We start from the raw sequence: 17,500 nt of genomic DNA on the forward strand, positions 1-17,500 counted from the left end.
TCTTCGAGCATGAATGGGCTTTAAGGGAGGTAGCTACGGCAGCTCGGAAACACAAGAAGCAGAACAAAGTCTGACCTAGAGCTGCACTTATCGAGTACTTTTGTAATCGGGTACTCTGTCGATTATTTCTTCGAGTAATCGAGTACTCTAACAATTCTTTTTTTATTATTATTATAAGTTGAAAAACAAATACTAGAAACTCAACCAAAGTAAATCTATAAATGTATATTTGTGAAGCTGTTGCATGTGTTGTTACTACATAATGCATGAGGAAAATGTTTTAAAATATGATACTTTTAAAATGTTTTAAAAGTATCATATTTTAAAATGTGCCAACGTGTTTGTGCACGCGCTCAATGTGTGGAGAAACAATCCTCAACCGATTGCAAATTTCTGCATTTTAAAAGATTAAAAGAAGAATTCCTGTAGAAAGGAGTGACTTGTAAACATGTCCACAGTAAGAACCAGCCGATGTCTTGGTGGACGACACGCCTGTTAAAAGTGTGTCTGTTTAATCCGGAATAAAAGTTTGCTGCAGGAACAGAGGCTCCGCCACACGCTGCGTGTGTGCAGGAGAGACAGATGAGGGACGGATTACCAGACGGTTAGCGTGCGTTAGCAGCTGACACCTCGCCATGCCTCGTCACTGCTGACTGATATCACAGGTTACAACTCTGTACATTTTACCAGCCGCTGCTGCTGCTGATATAAATCAGAAAGCTGGATCTCCTCCTGGAGCGGTGAATTTGTGGGGGGGGGGGCGTTTCAGGTGCAGCAACATTAAGACCTGCTTTACAGCACACACACTGCACTACGTTTTCTGTCCTTTTCAGTGTGAAATGGTCCCACACTGCCACTTTTCGGTCTTTTCCTCCCCTCTTCTTCATTCTCTGCCGTTAGAGACCAAAGCAAGGAGGATCTTCAGACAGAAAGCAAAGCGCTGCTGGTGGAAATGTCCGTCATCAGTCCGGCTGAAACAGTCAGACTGTACAGACACACCGTAGGCCACAGCTTCTGCTTTTATAGATTTTATACATGTTTAGATGTTTTATATGTTTGCAGTGATGTCGTCCCTCCGAACAGCGCAGTGGTCTGAGAACGCCGCCATGATGCAGAAATTAAAATATATCGCCACGTGATATTAATTAAACGACGCCTCGAGGCAGATAATTTGCCTCGTTCATGTTTTGTACTCGAGTTACTCGAGTTACCCGAGTAATCGTTGCAGCCTTAGTCTGACCCCTTCCACCTGCAAGTATTCCAGATTAATTTAAACCAGGAGTCCGGAACGCTGCTCTTCATGCTCCGTAGCTGCCGGAGCTAACCCTCCTAGCACAGCTGTTACCTCCTGTGTGACTGTTGACTTCCAGAAGTTTCCAGAAGTGGTGCTGTTTCTTGCTCGCTCCCATCTGCAGGACACAGTTGACTCCATGGGTGTGCAGCCCCCCCCCCATACTGCCTCCCTGGTTGTAGCTATGAAAAATGAATTAGACAGAGAAGATAGTGAAAAAATGCCTTCGGACTCTGGACAGGTTCATCTAAAGGCCTCTTTTTCATGTTATCTGGCTTTTCTGCAGACAGAGTTCAAGTAATTCCTCTTTATTGTGGCCCAATGCTAAGAAAAAACTGTATAAAGACATTTTAGCATTTCTTTACATAAGAACTTAGTTGTATGCAGTATATATGTTCACAGAAAGCAGCAGAATGGATTCTTACTTTTCCTCCTGTGTGTTTTCAGGTCCAGGCTGAGCTGAAGAAGCGCTTCTGGAAGTGGCAGACTCAGAGCTACCTGAGATACAGTAAACGACGGCGTACGCTGTTCAACGAGAGCAGCACCGTCACTCAGATATCTGTTCTAGACAAATCCAGCCCCAAAGACCGGCCAGGCTCGGAGGCGCAAGCCCTCACACACACCCTCACACCCAGCAGCGTGTCCGCCGTCTGAGAGTCCGCAGACGGCGCTGATAGGCAAGTCTTTATTGCACATCTGCTTGGAGCTTCGTCCTGAGCAGAGACTCGACCACAGAGCCCGATTGTACTTCTTTCTGCAACTTTTATAGCTGAACAAATATGAGACCTCTAAAGGCATCGTACGAAACGGCGACCAGTGTCTGAAATACGGCTTGTATTTATGTTACTGTTTGTATGTTTGCTTTGGGGCTTCTCCTCCGTGTTTTACTCACTTCTGCAAAACTCTTTTTATCTATCACACCTCCTTTTATTATTCTCTACAAAGCAGAACATGATCAGCTCTGCTTTAAAAGTTTGCTTTACTTTGTGGTAAAATGTTTTGTGATGACTTGTTGAGCTGCTCATGGAGTAAAATGGGCTTCGAAAGAATAAATCAGTATTTTTCTTTTGGTTTCTATAAGATGAACAGAAGATCAGCAACAGGGCCACTTTGATACTTTCCGTTTTGATTAACAACACCTACCGGGCATCACCCCATTAAGCAGAGAACTGGTTAACCTGAAGGTAGTTGTCTCTGGACCAGAAACCAGCAGACTGAGAACTAACTAACTGGGAGGGAGGAGGTCTGTGAAATTAATCAAACGCTCAAATCAAGTTATGAGGTTTGGCTCACAGGACGCTGTCTGATCCATGAATCCAGTCAAAAATGAATCATTAATCTTCTAAACTCCTTTTTTTCCACCCAGTGAAGGAGGCAGTATGGCGTCTAGCTGGGTGTAAGGGTTGGGAAGATTCTTCTCAAACCCAGTTTATTTCACGAGAAACAAATCCAAAGCTTCTAGACAAATGGATGAGGCACAGATTGTAGATAAATTCTCTGAAGTGGTGGTGAAGGTGAAGGGTGCAATGTCAGTGCTGACCACTAGAGGGCTCCAGATCATCCAGAAGACTCCCAGTTTAAAAATGATGTCATCATGAATTCATGGTCTAGAGCAGTGTTTCCCAGTCCTGGTCCTCAATTACCAGTAGCCCGCGTGTCTTAGATGTGTTCCGACTCCAACACACCTGATTTAGATTATCAGACTTCCTCATCAAGCCTGTTAACGGGCGTGTTAAAGCAGGCCAGTGCTACTTCAGGACCAGGACTGGAATTATACTGGTGTACAGCAGGGATCCTCAGTCCTGGTTCTCGAGGGTCAGTAAGTTGCAAGTTTCAGAAGTTTTCCTGCTTAAAGTAAATCTTTGGACAACTCTGAATCTGAACCAGGTGTGTTCAGCAGGTAATCTCCTAAAACCTGCAGGACCCCCCCTCAATGAGGGATGACCAACAAAGCAGCATCTGGATGGCAGACGGAGTAGCAGATCAGTCTTACTGGTGATTTCATGGCGGCTGCATGTTTCTGTTGGCTTTGGATATAATTATTCCTGGATCAGAACTCCTCCATATCCAGTTTCATGACTGCTTTATTTTACACGCTTTGCAAAAAGTTGTCAAACATCAACTATTTTATGCATAAACTGGCAGAAATTCTTGTTTCTGCACAAGCCTGTTAATGTCCTGTTGATTTGGGTGGACTTAACGGTCTCTCCTGGGGGCGAATTAAGAGGCATTCAGAACAGAAACTACTTAAAGTCTTTGTATGAAGTGGATTATCAACCCTGAGCCGGTGCTGGATGAATAAAACCCTTGCAGTGTCCCTCATGGCTCATTCCTCTTCACCACAACAAACCGCTTCAGTGTTTCTCTGCAGACATTGTCTGATCCACTCATCAATCTCATGTTCTGTTCCTCTCAGAGGCAATCGCTGCAAATGAGGGGTGATATGAGACTGTATTGATTCAGTGTTGATAGAGACGTTCTGGCAAGAAGCGTCTGCGGTGAAGGATTCAGCGATCAGTGAGGCGACGATTTAACACATTTACTTCTGTTGATTAAATCCCGAGAAGCTGCTAAAATCAAAATATGATTTTATTCCTGCACTCAGACATTTAGAGGAAGAAAAACCAGACTGGATTTTGTATATTGAAGCTTAAAAACGGACATTGAAGACGCATCACAGAAGTTTTTCAGCAACGCGCCGGCCTTCGACGGCTAGCCCGGCAGCAGAAGTATCAGTGTGTGTACAACCCGGTTTTAGCCAAGTTTTTACCATAAAGTGATGCAAAACGTCAGAAACTTTCTGTATTTAACGGTCAGTTTTTTTTTCCGGTTTTTACAATATTGAGGAATTTTTTTCATATTTCGACATTTCCATGAGCTTGTTCTATAAAGTGCTTTTTTTCCCCCATAAAACCCAGATGAAAAACCGTCTGATTTAGGAGCCAACAGCTGCCGTCTCTTCGCCGGGCTAATCCAGCGTCCGCACAGCTGCTCATGCTTGTCACATGAAATCTCTGCAAAAATAGTTTGTTTCCACTTTTTCCAGAGTTTGTTTTTCTGAAAAGGCTCGCTGCGATATCTGTCGTCGCTGTGGACGAGCTGGTGTGTGTTACAGAACCTGCCTTTGCTGCTGGGAACATGTCCGAGGTCCCGTCATGGCTCTGCCTGCTGTATGTTGCACAGTGCATTAGCGCACATCTGGAGCACTAGACTGTAAAAGTTATTTATTATTCAGATTGTTTTAACGTGTTTGTGTGAATGTAAGTACATACTATATACATTTATGATATTTATACAGTTTATCAAACTGATTTCTAAAACCAATGAATTAAAATTTATTAGAGAAATCAGTAAATATTAAGAGAATCTTTAAAGCGACAAATTGGTGTTTTTTTCTGTGTATTTTTCTGTACTCTGTTGCTGTATGATGTAATATCAGAAAATGTGTAAAAACATATGACTGAAGTCCAGTTCTGCTCTGAGAGACTGGATGAGCTGATTTTATGTACCTTCTCTGCACCAATGCTTTGACATGGTGTGTTTCTCTGTGTTTTGGCATTATGAGCACACATGCTATCTACGTTGACTCTTTTCCAGGATGAGTAAAGTCACATTGCTCAGCTACTGACCACGACAGTGCCTTTTTCATGCCGCATATTTCAGCGTTTCTCAGCATTTGGGGTGGATTGAATAAAAATGTGTGTGAAAATGCTTTTTGCTGGACTGTGTAACAAACGTGCTTCTGTGCTGCGATGAATCCCAGAAGGGAAGAGACTTTAGTGACAGAAACAAGGCGTTTTTCTCACCTGAAAGTGCACCAAGAAGACGGGATGTCTCACTCGTTTTTAGATTTTCACTGTGGATAAATAAACGTGTAGGTGTGTTTCTCTTACAGGTTCCAGCTTTGTTGTCTGCTTACTCCGACCTGTGGTCACATTAAAGGATCAGGCTGGTTTTGTAGCCATAGAAATGTCAGAAACTGTGTTTTAGTCTGTTTTACTCAGTGTTCCTGTTGCTGCCCCTCAGCTTTAGTACCACACAGATCAGCCACAACAGGAAACAACACTGTCTGGCCTTATGGGTTGTAGGACCTGCAGGGCAGCGGTGCCCAGATCTGCTCCTGGAGATCCAGATGCATCCCTTGTCCAACACACCTGATTCACATGGCAGTCTCTTTGCCAGGCCTCTGCAAAGCTGAAAGGCAGATGAGGAATTCAGCCATTTGATTCAGGTGTGTTGGAGCCGCGATGCTTAAAAGTTGCAGGATGGAAGATCTCCCGGCATGGACTTGGGGACCCCTGCTCTGGGGGGTTCCTGGCTCTATCAGGTTTGCTTCAGCAGAGATGCTGGATCAGACTGGAACCTGAGTCGCTTAGGATGTGCTGCCATCTAGTGGCAGAAATGGCAACAATCTGAATCTGAACTTTTAACTAACAGGCATTTCTTATTTTTTGGAAGCAGAGTGAGGATGATTTACAGACGGTATAAGCTATTATATCATTTTTAATAACTGCTATAGGGTGTTATTTAAAAAAAAAACAAAAAAACAAAAACAAAAAACATCATGTATGTACATTCAAACATGAGGTAAGATCCCATTTTTATACACTTCAGTTAAATTCAGCAGTACTCTGATCAAGCTCTGAAAATTAAATTTTCCATGTTAAATGAAGTCATTTTTATCTTTTATACTCAGCTTATCAATAAATAAATGAACATTCAGCCTGAAAAGAGAGGAAATGAGCATTTATGCGACAGGATTTAGTTTTAACTTCTGTGGTTAAATATTGTCCAGCTGGTATAAAGACTATAAAGTACAGATAAGTGTAATACAGATATAACTGGACAAGTATTACTCACCTGGTGGGACATCAGAGTGAATATAAGTAACACAACCAAATAAGAAAAAAAACTTTATAAAAACACAGATTTGGACTTTTTTACACCACATGAGTAGGTGATGTCAGAGGTTAGGACAGTGTGATTGATGAAAATTCCCAGCCCAGTCTTAGTGTTGCCGTGGGAACTAAAGCCTGTAACGTAAGAAGATGAGTGTTTTTAATGTTGTGGCTGATGAGTGTATATGACCAGACATTTAAGCATTTTCTCTAATGGCCAGCAGGGGGCAGCATAGTGTGATTACTTCAACTAAAAAGCTTATATTATCTGATTAAATGAGTTCATCATGTAAACTGCAAACTGAAAATCTGTAATAAATTCTGTAAATGGTGGTGTTTCAAGTTAAGGCAATGAAAAATAACTGATGAAGTTATGATGGATCATTTCTGAGTGTGTCGTGACGCTTTTTTTTTTGTTTGTTTGTTTTTCTAATAAAGTGAACAGCAAGTTAGAAACTACTAAGCCAGACACAAGTATGACAAAAAAAAAAAACCAAACAAGTGGAGGATTTCCATCATGTATGCATGTGCAGCTTGCGCTTGGAGGTCGGAAAGCTGGAATGTCCTTCAACACTTCCACAGAGTCTTTAGCAGGAAGAGCGGTTGTGTGTTTGTTCCAGATGAAGAGGAGAGAAGCCACGTAAACGATGAAAAAGTTTTTATCAGTTTCCTGTGAAGAAACACCAACAAGCAGCCTGGATTTGTGCGTTTGGTTGTGCGAACTGGAAGCCTACGCCCTCACACCGCTTAAGCTGCCCTTTTCATCATCAGATGACTCAGAAGACATCAGCTGTTGCCCATCTGTGGACACGAGGCGGACGTTGAGAGACAGCGGCCCCAGTGGGAGGCTGCGCCCACTTCCTCTGTGCCCATCATGTTTAGGACATTTTAAAACATCCTGGACCAGCAGGGTGGGCTATTTTCACCAACAGAAGTTAGAATAAACTTTGGCCAAGCAAACAAATAAATTTAAGACCGCCTTTGGTAGTTGCGAGCATGTGCGAGTTACGTCTGCATAACTGACTAAATGTACCGATGATTTAATTTGTTTTTTGTAAACTTGTTCATACAAAAGTAAACTAGGAGAAACAGCAGTATTGATGTTGATAATAATTCAGATATTTGAGTCTCTATCGTCTCCAATCAGTCCACACATTTGGAACAATCTCTGTAAACCTACAACTCTCTGTCCTGCTGGTTTTAGCTCGTTCCCTGCTCCAACACATCTGATTCTACGGCTACAGTTTGATGTGAAGTTCTGCACAATGAACGTTTAATGTTTGTCAGTTTTGTTTTAGCAGAGAAACCTCACAAGTCGCTTAAATCCCCTTTTCTTCTTAAACTTAGATCATCTCCACCACGTCTATATGACTAAATGCATTGAGTTGCCAGAGGTGTATAATCCAGGTGCCTGCCATGTTATTGGATGCACCTGTGCATTTAGAACAGGTGTTTTCACTAATAGGCTCATCTACCTCGCAGTGGAGCTCAGCTGATTACACTCAGATGTTTTAGTGACTGGTTGGAACAGCTGCTGGACAGGATTTTTACTTTATGACAACTGTGTTAATAAGTAGTTTACATAGACTGTATGTAAAAATATGGGCGGAGCCTCCATGACGTCACCCGTAGGTTTGTGAAGAGCTGAATTGAAGCTCATTGGGTGGTTCCCACCGTTGCCCTCTTGGCAGCTTCGCATGTATGTCGTCTCTCTCGAAAAACACCAAAATGGGCAAAGACTTAGAGCTTAGAGGGGGACTGTGAGCGTGTATTATTGACATCTAGTAAACTCATGCTTGCCTATGGCTAAGAGCTAACCGAGCTAACCCGGAACTAACCAGCTAACAGAGGTAACTGGCTAAAAACCGCAGCTCCTCCTTCTTGAAGCTGGATATCGGGAACCTGTCGATCAAAAGGACCCACCCCTAAATATGCCAAATTTTGAGATTAAATTACTTTTAAATGGGCGAGTTAGAATAAAATGTACTCCCCCCACAGGTAAACCTGACCTATTAAACCTAAAATAGATTTTTGTACCAGGCTGTAAACATGTTTATTTCTGCTGTAAACATGTTTATTTCTGCTGTGAAGTTGGTCTTTTTAACATGGGAGTCTATGGAGATTTGCTCTGTTTTGCAGCCCCTAGTGGATGAAGGGGGAACTGCAGTTTTATGCACTTCTGCATAGGCTTCACTTTTAACTTCCAGAGGTTGCAGCTTGGTAATTTAATAAATGTTGCTAACAAAATGGCTGCAGGTGTATGTGTTCTTCCAGAAAAGAAAATAGTCCTTTAACAGCTTAACAGAAACGTTGCGGCGTCTACTGACGCCTCTAACATGAACACAAAACACAAGCGAGACAGCAAGTTAAAAACATTTATTGTGGATACTTTCATAATATACAAAACAAATCCCCCACAACAAAAAGCTAAACTGGCGCAATGAAAGAAAATGGAGGAGCTGATGAGCGGCCAGAAGCTGCTCACGTTACATTCAGCCATCTGAACATTTAGTCTCCTCTCACCGATCTAACACAGGCGACCTGTACAATAAAGCAATGCAATAAACAACCACGCTCTAAAAGTAAGAGGAACCAAACTTCTCGTCATGCTACGAAGTAAAAGCAGATGTTTCAGCAGCTTTTATGGCACTGTACTTTCCCTCATGTCTGTGAGCATCAACATTCAAAGGCAAAGTATTTAACGGGATGAGAGTTACAATTAAAACTGTTCACAGCTGAAACCCAGACGTCTGTTCTAGCTTATGATGGCCTCATGCATTCTTTACAGCGGCTTTAGCATGAGAACGCAGCTCTGATTCCCTCGTCGGCCCAAAAAGCTGCTCTACGATTCAGATGAGATCAACAAATTCACAAGCATGCATTTGCCTGTCGGAGTACAGCGGCATTACAGGAGGCTTTACGCTCTCAGCAGACATTATCATCATTAAAAAGTCATAAAAATATAAGAAGAATTAGAGCAAAGTCTTTAAAATGACAGCGATGCACTTTAAACCACAGAAAACTCCATTTACAAGGTACAATATTGGCAGCTTGTACATTTACATTTCAGTTTATTTGTCACAAAGGTTGGCTACAGACCTTCCAAACACTTCAACTAACTACTTCATAGTTCAGAACAACAGCTTGAAATAATTATTATCTTCATATTTATAGCAACATCTTTGTCTGACATCAACATAGTACCGGCAACATAAGGCTCCAACTCCCATATTAAAACACCAAAAGTAATGAAACCCAGGATGTAAAAATAGTCCTGTGACCTGGTGAGATTGTCGTAATGTTTGATGAACGTGTGAAGCAGAGCGATGGCGATGGTCCAGCCCTTTCTCCAGAATCCAGCAGGCTGCTGCTGGATCTGCTCTGCTACGATGCAGCTCAGACTGAAGACAGTTTCTGGTCAGCCCTTCTCTCTGCGAACAAGCTCGATCTGCACTCAGAGAGCGAGGATTTGGATATTTGCAGATATGAAAGTATGTGTCGGATCAGAATGATTGAAGTAGTGGTTTTATGAGGACAAAAGATCATTGTAAGTTACTCCACTTCCTTCCCAGGTCAGGTCTATTTACTGGATGCAATCACACAGCACCTCATTTGTAACATCATCAGATTTTCTACAAATAAAACTTGAATTCTATTCGTTGCTTGTTCACCTGCACAAACACACCTGATGCAAATGCACCCTGATCAAGCCTGATTGGTCCAATCATCTCAGTCAGGTGTGAGGGAGCAGATAAAAATCAGGCCTGGTTTCTCTGCAGGTCCTTTAGAGAACCAGTCGTTTTTACACAAAGTGTGTGTAAAAGGGAAAATGTCCACCAGGAAATGAGCTATTTATTCTGATTTTAGAGGAAATCCTGTTTTAAGTCCAATAATTTGACGAAATCAAAGTATTTTAACAGTTTTTGCTTTAAGTCAACATAAAAAGGCTTCATGGGGTGTTTTTTTTTTTATCTTCTTTTACAGTTTTAAAATCCCAATAAAAATAATAAACTGTTATAAAAGACCAATGCAAGGCTGAATATATGAATATATAACTGTTTAAAAATAATTCTGACATTAAACCAACAGTTGGTAGATTTTTTTTAATATAAATATACACATAAATCCATATTTAAGTGCATTCTGCCAGTTTAAGCTTTAAATAAAGTTTCTGTTTGAAAGAACTGAGATGTGAAACTGTGCTTTTATCAGAAATGATGCAAATTTGAGAGAAAATTGATTAAATCTTCCACTCGGTTCCTGCTTTTGGAGTTTTATGGATTCATATTTTTTGGCTACGTTCACACTGCAGGACTTATTTTTGTTTGTCTTAAACGCTCTGCAGCCCGAAAGGGACCTGCATGCACTAAACACCATACCTCTGCCTGTTTTTAACGATACATTTCCCGTGGGGTCCCACACAACAGAGATGAACTTAGTTCTCGGTTGCACGACAGTTGTCAGATTGTCCCAGCCACTGTGGCTGGTTTTAGCCAGGTCTGAGCCCCGGCTAAATGACGAGACCACGCAGATGAGGCGTAATGGACAAAAAAACAACTTACAGGTCTCTTTCCAAATCTTAAGAGATCGTTGGGGTTTATATCAGTAAAGGAGGAAAAAGGAAATGTTTTGCTAATATTATCCTTTCAACCAGTCATAAACTTCACATTGTTTTAGTCAACTGAGACTATTCTTAGTGCCCCTCAAACTTCCTGTTGTTGCCCTCTTTTTTTTAATTGTATGAAAGGTTTCTGCCATTTTTCATTGACAAGGTTCCACAAGGGCCCGGTAGTACTCCCCACATCTGACCCCTCAGCTCCTCCTACATGCTCTGGTCTTCCACCTGGTTGAACATGTCGCTCCTGCTCCGCTGCAGAAAGTGATGAGTCTCTAAAGCCGTCATGATGCTGTTCCCCCACACCTGTTGTAAGAGCTTTTTCCTACTTACGCTCATTTGTTACCATTATTAATGCCAGCCTAACATCTGGAGTGGTTTCCAACAGGTCTTTTCCCACAAAGTCTACCTACACCGTGGTAGTCCTGGGGATACGTACGTCCTACTCCAAATGACAAACCGCAGCATCTTCAGGGATGATGTCCTGAAATCTGCTGTGATTTTTAGATTTCGGTCCCGTTTGCCTGCAGTGTGAATGGAGTCCTGCCTTACTGGACATGTAGATAAAGACTCCCATGAAGCAGAAAATGTTTGTATGTTTAATAAATATAGAATAAAGTAAAAGTCCTCGTGTTTTTTGCCCAGTAACTGCTGATGAACTAAAGCACAGGAATCACTCAGATGTAAGTCGATACACCGAAGCGCTGCTTCATCTTTCTGGTCGTATGTTGTGCTCATCCTTCATGATGAGTTAAAGTACTTTGAAGGCCTCCAGGTTTATAATACTGATTTCATCTCAAGCATCATAAAAGCACTTTGATAAACCCTTTTTTTTTCGCTTTGCAGTTTTGTGTTTGACATGAAAAGACAAATCTCCAAAATCATCAACAGAAGTGAAAATCCTGCTTTTTGTGCTTAAAGGCACTTCTGGAGATGAAGCGGAGTCAAGCGGTGGGATCCAGAGGAGGAAACATCTGCAGTGACATCGGCTGCAAAAGAAGCAACCGTGCAAATAACTCTGTCTTTGGAACGAGAGACGTTCGCCATCTCAGTGTGCACACACTGCAGCGACTCAGCAAAATGATTGAAATAGCTTCTTTTTTTTCCAGAAATAAATCATAAGGTTTCACATGGCAAGAGTACCACGAGGAGAATGTTGTATTTTCCACCAGGAGGCGCTAAAGAGGCTCTGCTTTGACAAAGTGACAGGAGAAGCAGGGTTTACAGCGCACGGCCTCCACATGTTCAACAATACAAAGTTCACAACAAACAATTCAACACTGAAAGAATAAAAAACAAACAAATCTATGATACAAAAGACAGTAAACCCAACTACATGCAAGCAGTCAGAGTTGATTTTCGTTGAAATTTTCTGTACTAACGGCTGTTTAAAACTCCAGACGCTCTGTCCAGAGCTGAGGTTTGAGTGTGTTAGTGGTCGTAGTCAGCAAACCTCAGCGCTGCACACACACGTTAGGACGTCAGTGTCTAACCCTATCAGCTATTTTTGGCTTTTCACAGATCTGTAGAAAACATTTTTCTTTCTAATAAATACTGCTTTTACCTCCACAACCTTCATCTTCAGTCACAGCTTGGTTAGGAAAGAGGAACATCGAGCTTCCACACAGTTTCTGTACATCTGCTGATGTTCAGAAAGCAAAGAGAAAAGTCTGTCAGCACTGACTGGACTGATACGATCTACAGAGTTCTCTCATCGGTCCATAACACACACGATTCTTACATTCCCCGAACAGCAGGACACTTCTCTTTAAAGGGTCACTCCAGGCTTTGATGTTTAAAGCAACTGCTAGGAGACAAATTCATGTCCAGAACATCTGCATGGGGCAGCTGGAAAAGCATCTGGTACTACATTTCCCATAATCCACCACCATACTTTTGCTCATCCATCATAAGGTTGGAACGCAGGCTTCGTGTTTTTAGAAAAGAGAAGTTCCATAAGACAAGCCTCCAAATCTGGAGGAAGGAAATCCTTTTTGCGGTATTTACATCGAGGGTGAGCGGTGTTTTCTTCTTGCAGGTGGAGACTGTGTTTGATGAGGAATGCAGTTAAAAGTTTACACCTAACATACATTTTGACAGACTGGAATGATCAGAGGACACGTTTTCCGGCTGCACTAATAAACTGGTCCCATACTGTAGCACCAGACCTTCAACACCATCACAATATATACAGACAGAAACTGACGCTTTCCTCTGCGTGTTTCAGCCTGGAAACACCAGATTCTTTCTGCTCTACAACGGGGCGGTGGGCTTTCCAGCTGCTCCCGGATCGGCCGCTCGTTATTTGGCACATTCAGGTTCAGACGAGAGGCTGTTCTGGGTCGCTGGAGTTCAGCTGGGTTTCCATCATAGTTTCATCTGGGTAGGGGTTGGGGTACGGGTTGAAGAAAGGGGTGCTGAGGCTGGTCATCGGGACGAGGGTGGACGCGGAGGGGTTTGTGACGTCAGGACAGGAGATGTCAGCAGATGCGGAGGCCCCGACGTCCACGCTGGCGCCGCTCAGGTTGCAGGAGTCTCGGCCTGCAGGCTGGACATTCGGATCTGCGAGCTGCTCTTGCTGAGGATGGACAGCTGCGTCCCCCCGTTCACCCCACTGCTCGCCAGCGAAGGATGCCGGTGCTTCAGGTCCACAGCAAAGTACCTGTTCACCGTCCAGCTGCGCCATTTCCTCTTGATCTCCGATTGCACCTTGAGGGATATACTTCACAAGGTCATTATTAATGGACCTCGCTGGAAGGAGACAAACTCTCTGTCCCTCTGTCTCTACACCTGACTGCGCTGCACCACCCCTGCTGTCTCTGGACTCACTAAAAACACATTTATACCAACACAAGGGCTGCCACTTTTCCTCTAAGTGCTTCAGAGTAAAGACGGTTGGAGGTAGTTTGCCTGTGATCCAGCAGAGGGCGCTGTGATACAAGCCCTTAGCTAAGCTAATGTTCGCTAACATGCTAGGAAATACCAAACAAAGTCTTTCCTGCAGAACACAAGCTCATCTGAGAAGAGGTGTTTGGAATTAATAACTAACAAATTCAGGAGTTTGTTTTAAATGCATCTTGTATGGAACAAACCTGCAGACCGATCTGCTAGCTTGCCATCTGAATGGCGCAGTGAAGACATCAAACATAACAGTAAAGTATTCTTTTAATCTTATTAAAGTGTTTCCAAGAAGAGCAAAGGGAATTTGTCAGATGATCAAGAACCTTATCGGACATTACCAAACCCTTTTTATTCATTTTAAGCAGCGGTTTTATAGCTGAAGACGTGGTGTGCTTTGACTTGTAAACCGTTAGCTGAACTTTATTTGTGGATCCCAGCCTTTAGAAAGGAACATGCCAGGTCAATTTGTCTGAGATGAATCAGGGTTAAGGCTGTTTTAAGCCTGTAGAGGTGAACAGAATCATTTTGATATAGAAACAAAGGCTACAGAGGCAGGCTAGTTTCCATAGGGAGGATGGGTTTGTGCCTTATTGTCCCTGTAAGAAATCCAGCAGCAGCATTTTATATCAGCCGATGATGATGATGATGAAGGAGAATTGAAGGATTATATACTGTATGATATCTACATTTAAATTAACATGGGATGGTCAGTGTTGTTTGAAAGACTGTTTGGTACAGTCGGCTACAACAGGCTTCACCCAAACGGCTATAAAGATACTGTTTACCAGCAAGATGTAGATACAAAGAGATGCGAACATTTGAATAGACTGAAAGAAATGCATGTTTTTACGTGCTTTTGGAAAAAGTGACAGCCCTAATCTACAAACGACTAATATCTGCCGCTTCTGTTTGCAAGAAAAAATACTGAAACTCACTATTTACCACAATTCCACACTGAAAACATGAGCTGCTAGCAAAACACTGGCCTCCCTGAATCTCTTTCTGCGGCAGCATGGGATTTTTTTTATTTTTTATAAATCATTATATGATTCACGTCTCATGTAAAAGTTACGTGACCTAGATTGGAAAAGTTGGATATTCTAGCCAGATAGCCAAGTCATCTCTAGATTAAAGGATTGGAGTGAAAATATGATGGAATAGAAAGCATAATAATAAATAATAAACAAAAACAAATTCTTTTGTTTGCATGATATAAAAGTCAAAACTAAAAACTGGAGTCTATATAAGTGTTGTAAGTGTTGCAGACGGGGAGCAAAATAACTAAAGATAACATTAAAACTACAATAACTACAAATGGTGATCTTGTGTGGAAAGAAAAACTTATCTGTTTATTGGTAAAATCAGGTTTATGTCTGGTTTGTTTAAACATGTCTCTTCTGTTCCATAGTGTTTAAATGTGAAAATGTTTTAAGTAAGATTTACCTCTCCGTTCAGGAAGCAGTAGAGGACAGCCACCACAAAGCCCTGAGGAGACACAGAGGGTCCAGAAATGAGAATAAACGCTGATATTTACAGCAAACATGGTTCACTGGTAAAGAATCAGTTCTCCTTTTGTTTTGTTTGTATCAACGTCAGACTTTCAGCGCTGCTCATCTTTCACTAGAAAAATTAAACAGTAAAAACTGTTTGACCTCAACATGTCTGTAAGATGCTGTGCAAAAGCCTTGAGCCTCCATTTATACAAAAACACAAAGTCAGGCCCCTTTTAGAGGAACTTTCGGTCTTGGTTTTACTCCTCCGGGCTTCCTGAAAGACTTTCAAAAACTCTTTGGATTTTTCTGCCTTTTCTTCTGTTTTCCATCCAGCTTCAGTCATGTGGAGGTCCAGGTTCTGGGAAGCCTCCATTCAGCCATCCGGCCCGGTGAGGCCCGGGTTCTGGAGAGGCTCCATTCCTCCATCCGGACCGCTGAGATCTAGGTTCTTGGGAGGGTCATCCCATCATCAGACTTGTTTCCGCTGATCTTCAGTCCCATTCTCGGGTCCCATGTGACGTACCTCAGCATTTTGATTGGCTTCTTGACAGCCACGTTTCCATGGAGACCAAATATGCCAAATTTTCCAGCTAACGGTTTCTTTGGAAATCGCCTTTTCTTTTTTTTTTTTTTTTTGCTAAAAAAAATGCTACTTTCTGTTTGTACTGTTATCTTGATTGAAAAGTTAATTTTAACATTTTGATTAAGTATTAAACCAAAAACCCCTCCCTGAGCCGTCACCTTATCGTGGTGGAGGGGTTTGTGCGTCCCGAAGATCCTAGCAGCTATGTTGTCGGGGGCTTTATGCCCCTGGTAGGGTCACCCATGGCAAACAGGTGTCTAGGGGAGGGACCAGACCAAGCACGGCTCATAGACCTCCATGATGACGACCAACCTGGGCATGAATGTTCCCTTGCCCGGACACGGGTTACCGGGACCCCCCTCTGGAGCCAGGCCTGGAGGTGGGGTACAAGAGCGAGCCAGGTGGCCGGGCCTTTGCCCATGGGGCCCGGTCGGGCTCAGACCGAAAGGGTTACATGGGCCCCACCTCCCGTGGGCTCACCATCTGTGGGAGGAGCCGTAGGGGTCGGGTGCAGTGTGAGCTGGGCGGCAGCAAGGGGCGGGGACCCTGGCGGTCCGATCCCCGGCTGCAGAAGCTGGCTCTAGGGACGTGGAACGTCACCTCTCTGGTGGGGAAGGAGCCTGAGGTTGAGCGGTTCCGGCTAGATATAGTTGGACTCACCTCGACGCATGGCTTGGGCTCTGGAACCAGTACCCTCGAGAGGGGCTGGACCTTCTTCCACTCTGGAGTTGCTCATGGTGAGAGGCGCCGAGCAGGTGTGGGCATTCTCATCATCCCCCAGTTTGGTGCCTGCACGTTGGGGTTTACCCCGGTGGATGAAAGGGTAGTTTCCCTCCGCCTCCGGGTGGGGGGATGGGTCCTGACTGTTGTCTGTGCTTATGCGCCGAACAGCAGTTCAGAGTACGCACCCTTTCTGGAGTCCTTGGAGGGAGTGCTGGAGGGTGCTCCTTCTGGGGACTTCATTGTTCTGCTGGGGGACTTCAATGCTCATGTGGGCAATGACAGTGAGACCTGGAGGGGAGTGATTGGGAGGCATGGCCGTCCCCCCTCTGAACCCAAATGGTGTTTTGTTATTGGACTTCTGTGCTCGTCATGGATTGTCAATAACGAACACCATGTTCCAACATAAGAGTGTCCATATGCTGGCATCAGGATTCCCTGGGCCGCAGTTCGATGATCGATTTTGTAGTCGTATCGTCGGACCTGCGGCCACATGCCTTGGACACTCGGGTGAAGAAGGGGGCGGAGCTGTCAACTGATCACCACCTGGTGGTGAGTTGGCTCAGATGGTGGGGGAGGAAGCTGGTCAGATCTGGCAGGCCCAAACGTGTTGTGAGGGTCTGCTGGGAACATCTGGCTCAGTCCCCCGTCAGAGCGAGCTTCAACTCCCACCTTCAGCAGAGCTTCAACCATGTCCCGAGTGAGGCGGGGGACATTGAATCCGAATGGGCTGTGTTCCGTGCCTCTATTGCTGAGGCGGCCGGCCGGAGCTGTGGCTGTAGGGTCGTTGGTGCCTGTCGTGGCGGTAATCCCAGGACTCGTTGGTGGACACCAGCAGTGAGGGATGCCGTCAAGCTGAAGGAGTCCTATCGGGTCTTCTTGGTCTGTGGGACTCTGGAGGCAGCTGATGGGTACCGACCTGCTAAGCGGCATGCGGCTTCGGCTGTTGCCGAGGCAAAAACTCGGGCATGGGAGGAGTTTGGCGAGGCCATGGAGAAA

The 17,500-nt window shown here is 43.7% G+C and overlaps 2 protein-coding genes across 2 annotated transcripts in view; one reads left to right on the forward strand and one right to left on the reverse strand.

The window, feature by feature from the left end:
- ghrhrb (growth hormone releasing hormone receptor b) overlaps positions 1-1,945 on the forward strand; it is a gene marked incomplete at both ends in the record, with an annotated part of 57,376 nt that extends 55,431 nt beyond the window's left edge. The window contains one exon of the mRNA XM_079245178.1: positions 1,739-1,945. Within this exon, the coding sequence (XP_079101304.1) occupies positions 1,739-1,945 (207 nt within the window). The remainder of the gene's footprint in view (positions 1-1,738) is intronic.
- Positions 1,946-13,206: 11,261 nt separating this feature from the next.
- The window catches only part of adcyap1r1b (adenylate cyclase activating polypeptide 1b (pituitary) receptor type I), a 23,344-nt gene continuing 19,050 nt past the window's right edge, over positions 13,207-17,500 (reverse strand). Inside the window, exons 12-13 of the mRNA XM_079245250.1 lie at positions 15,149-15,190; positions 13,207-13,513 (exon numbers count right to left, since the gene is read on the reverse strand). Of these exons, the coding sequence (XP_079101376.1) occupies positions 13,325-13,513; positions 15,149-15,190 (231 nt within the window). The 3' untranslated portion in view covers positions 13,207-13,324. The remainder of the gene's footprint in view (positions 13,514-15,148; positions 15,191-17,500) is intronic.

The sequence above is a fragment of the Telmatherina bonti genome (genome assembly GCF_933228915.1).
Source record: "Telmatherina bonti genome assembly, chromosome: 8".
Classification (NCBI taxonomy): domain Eukaryota; kingdom Metazoa; phylum Chordata; class Actinopteri; order Atheriniformes; family Telmatherinidae; genus Telmatherina; species Telmatherina bonti.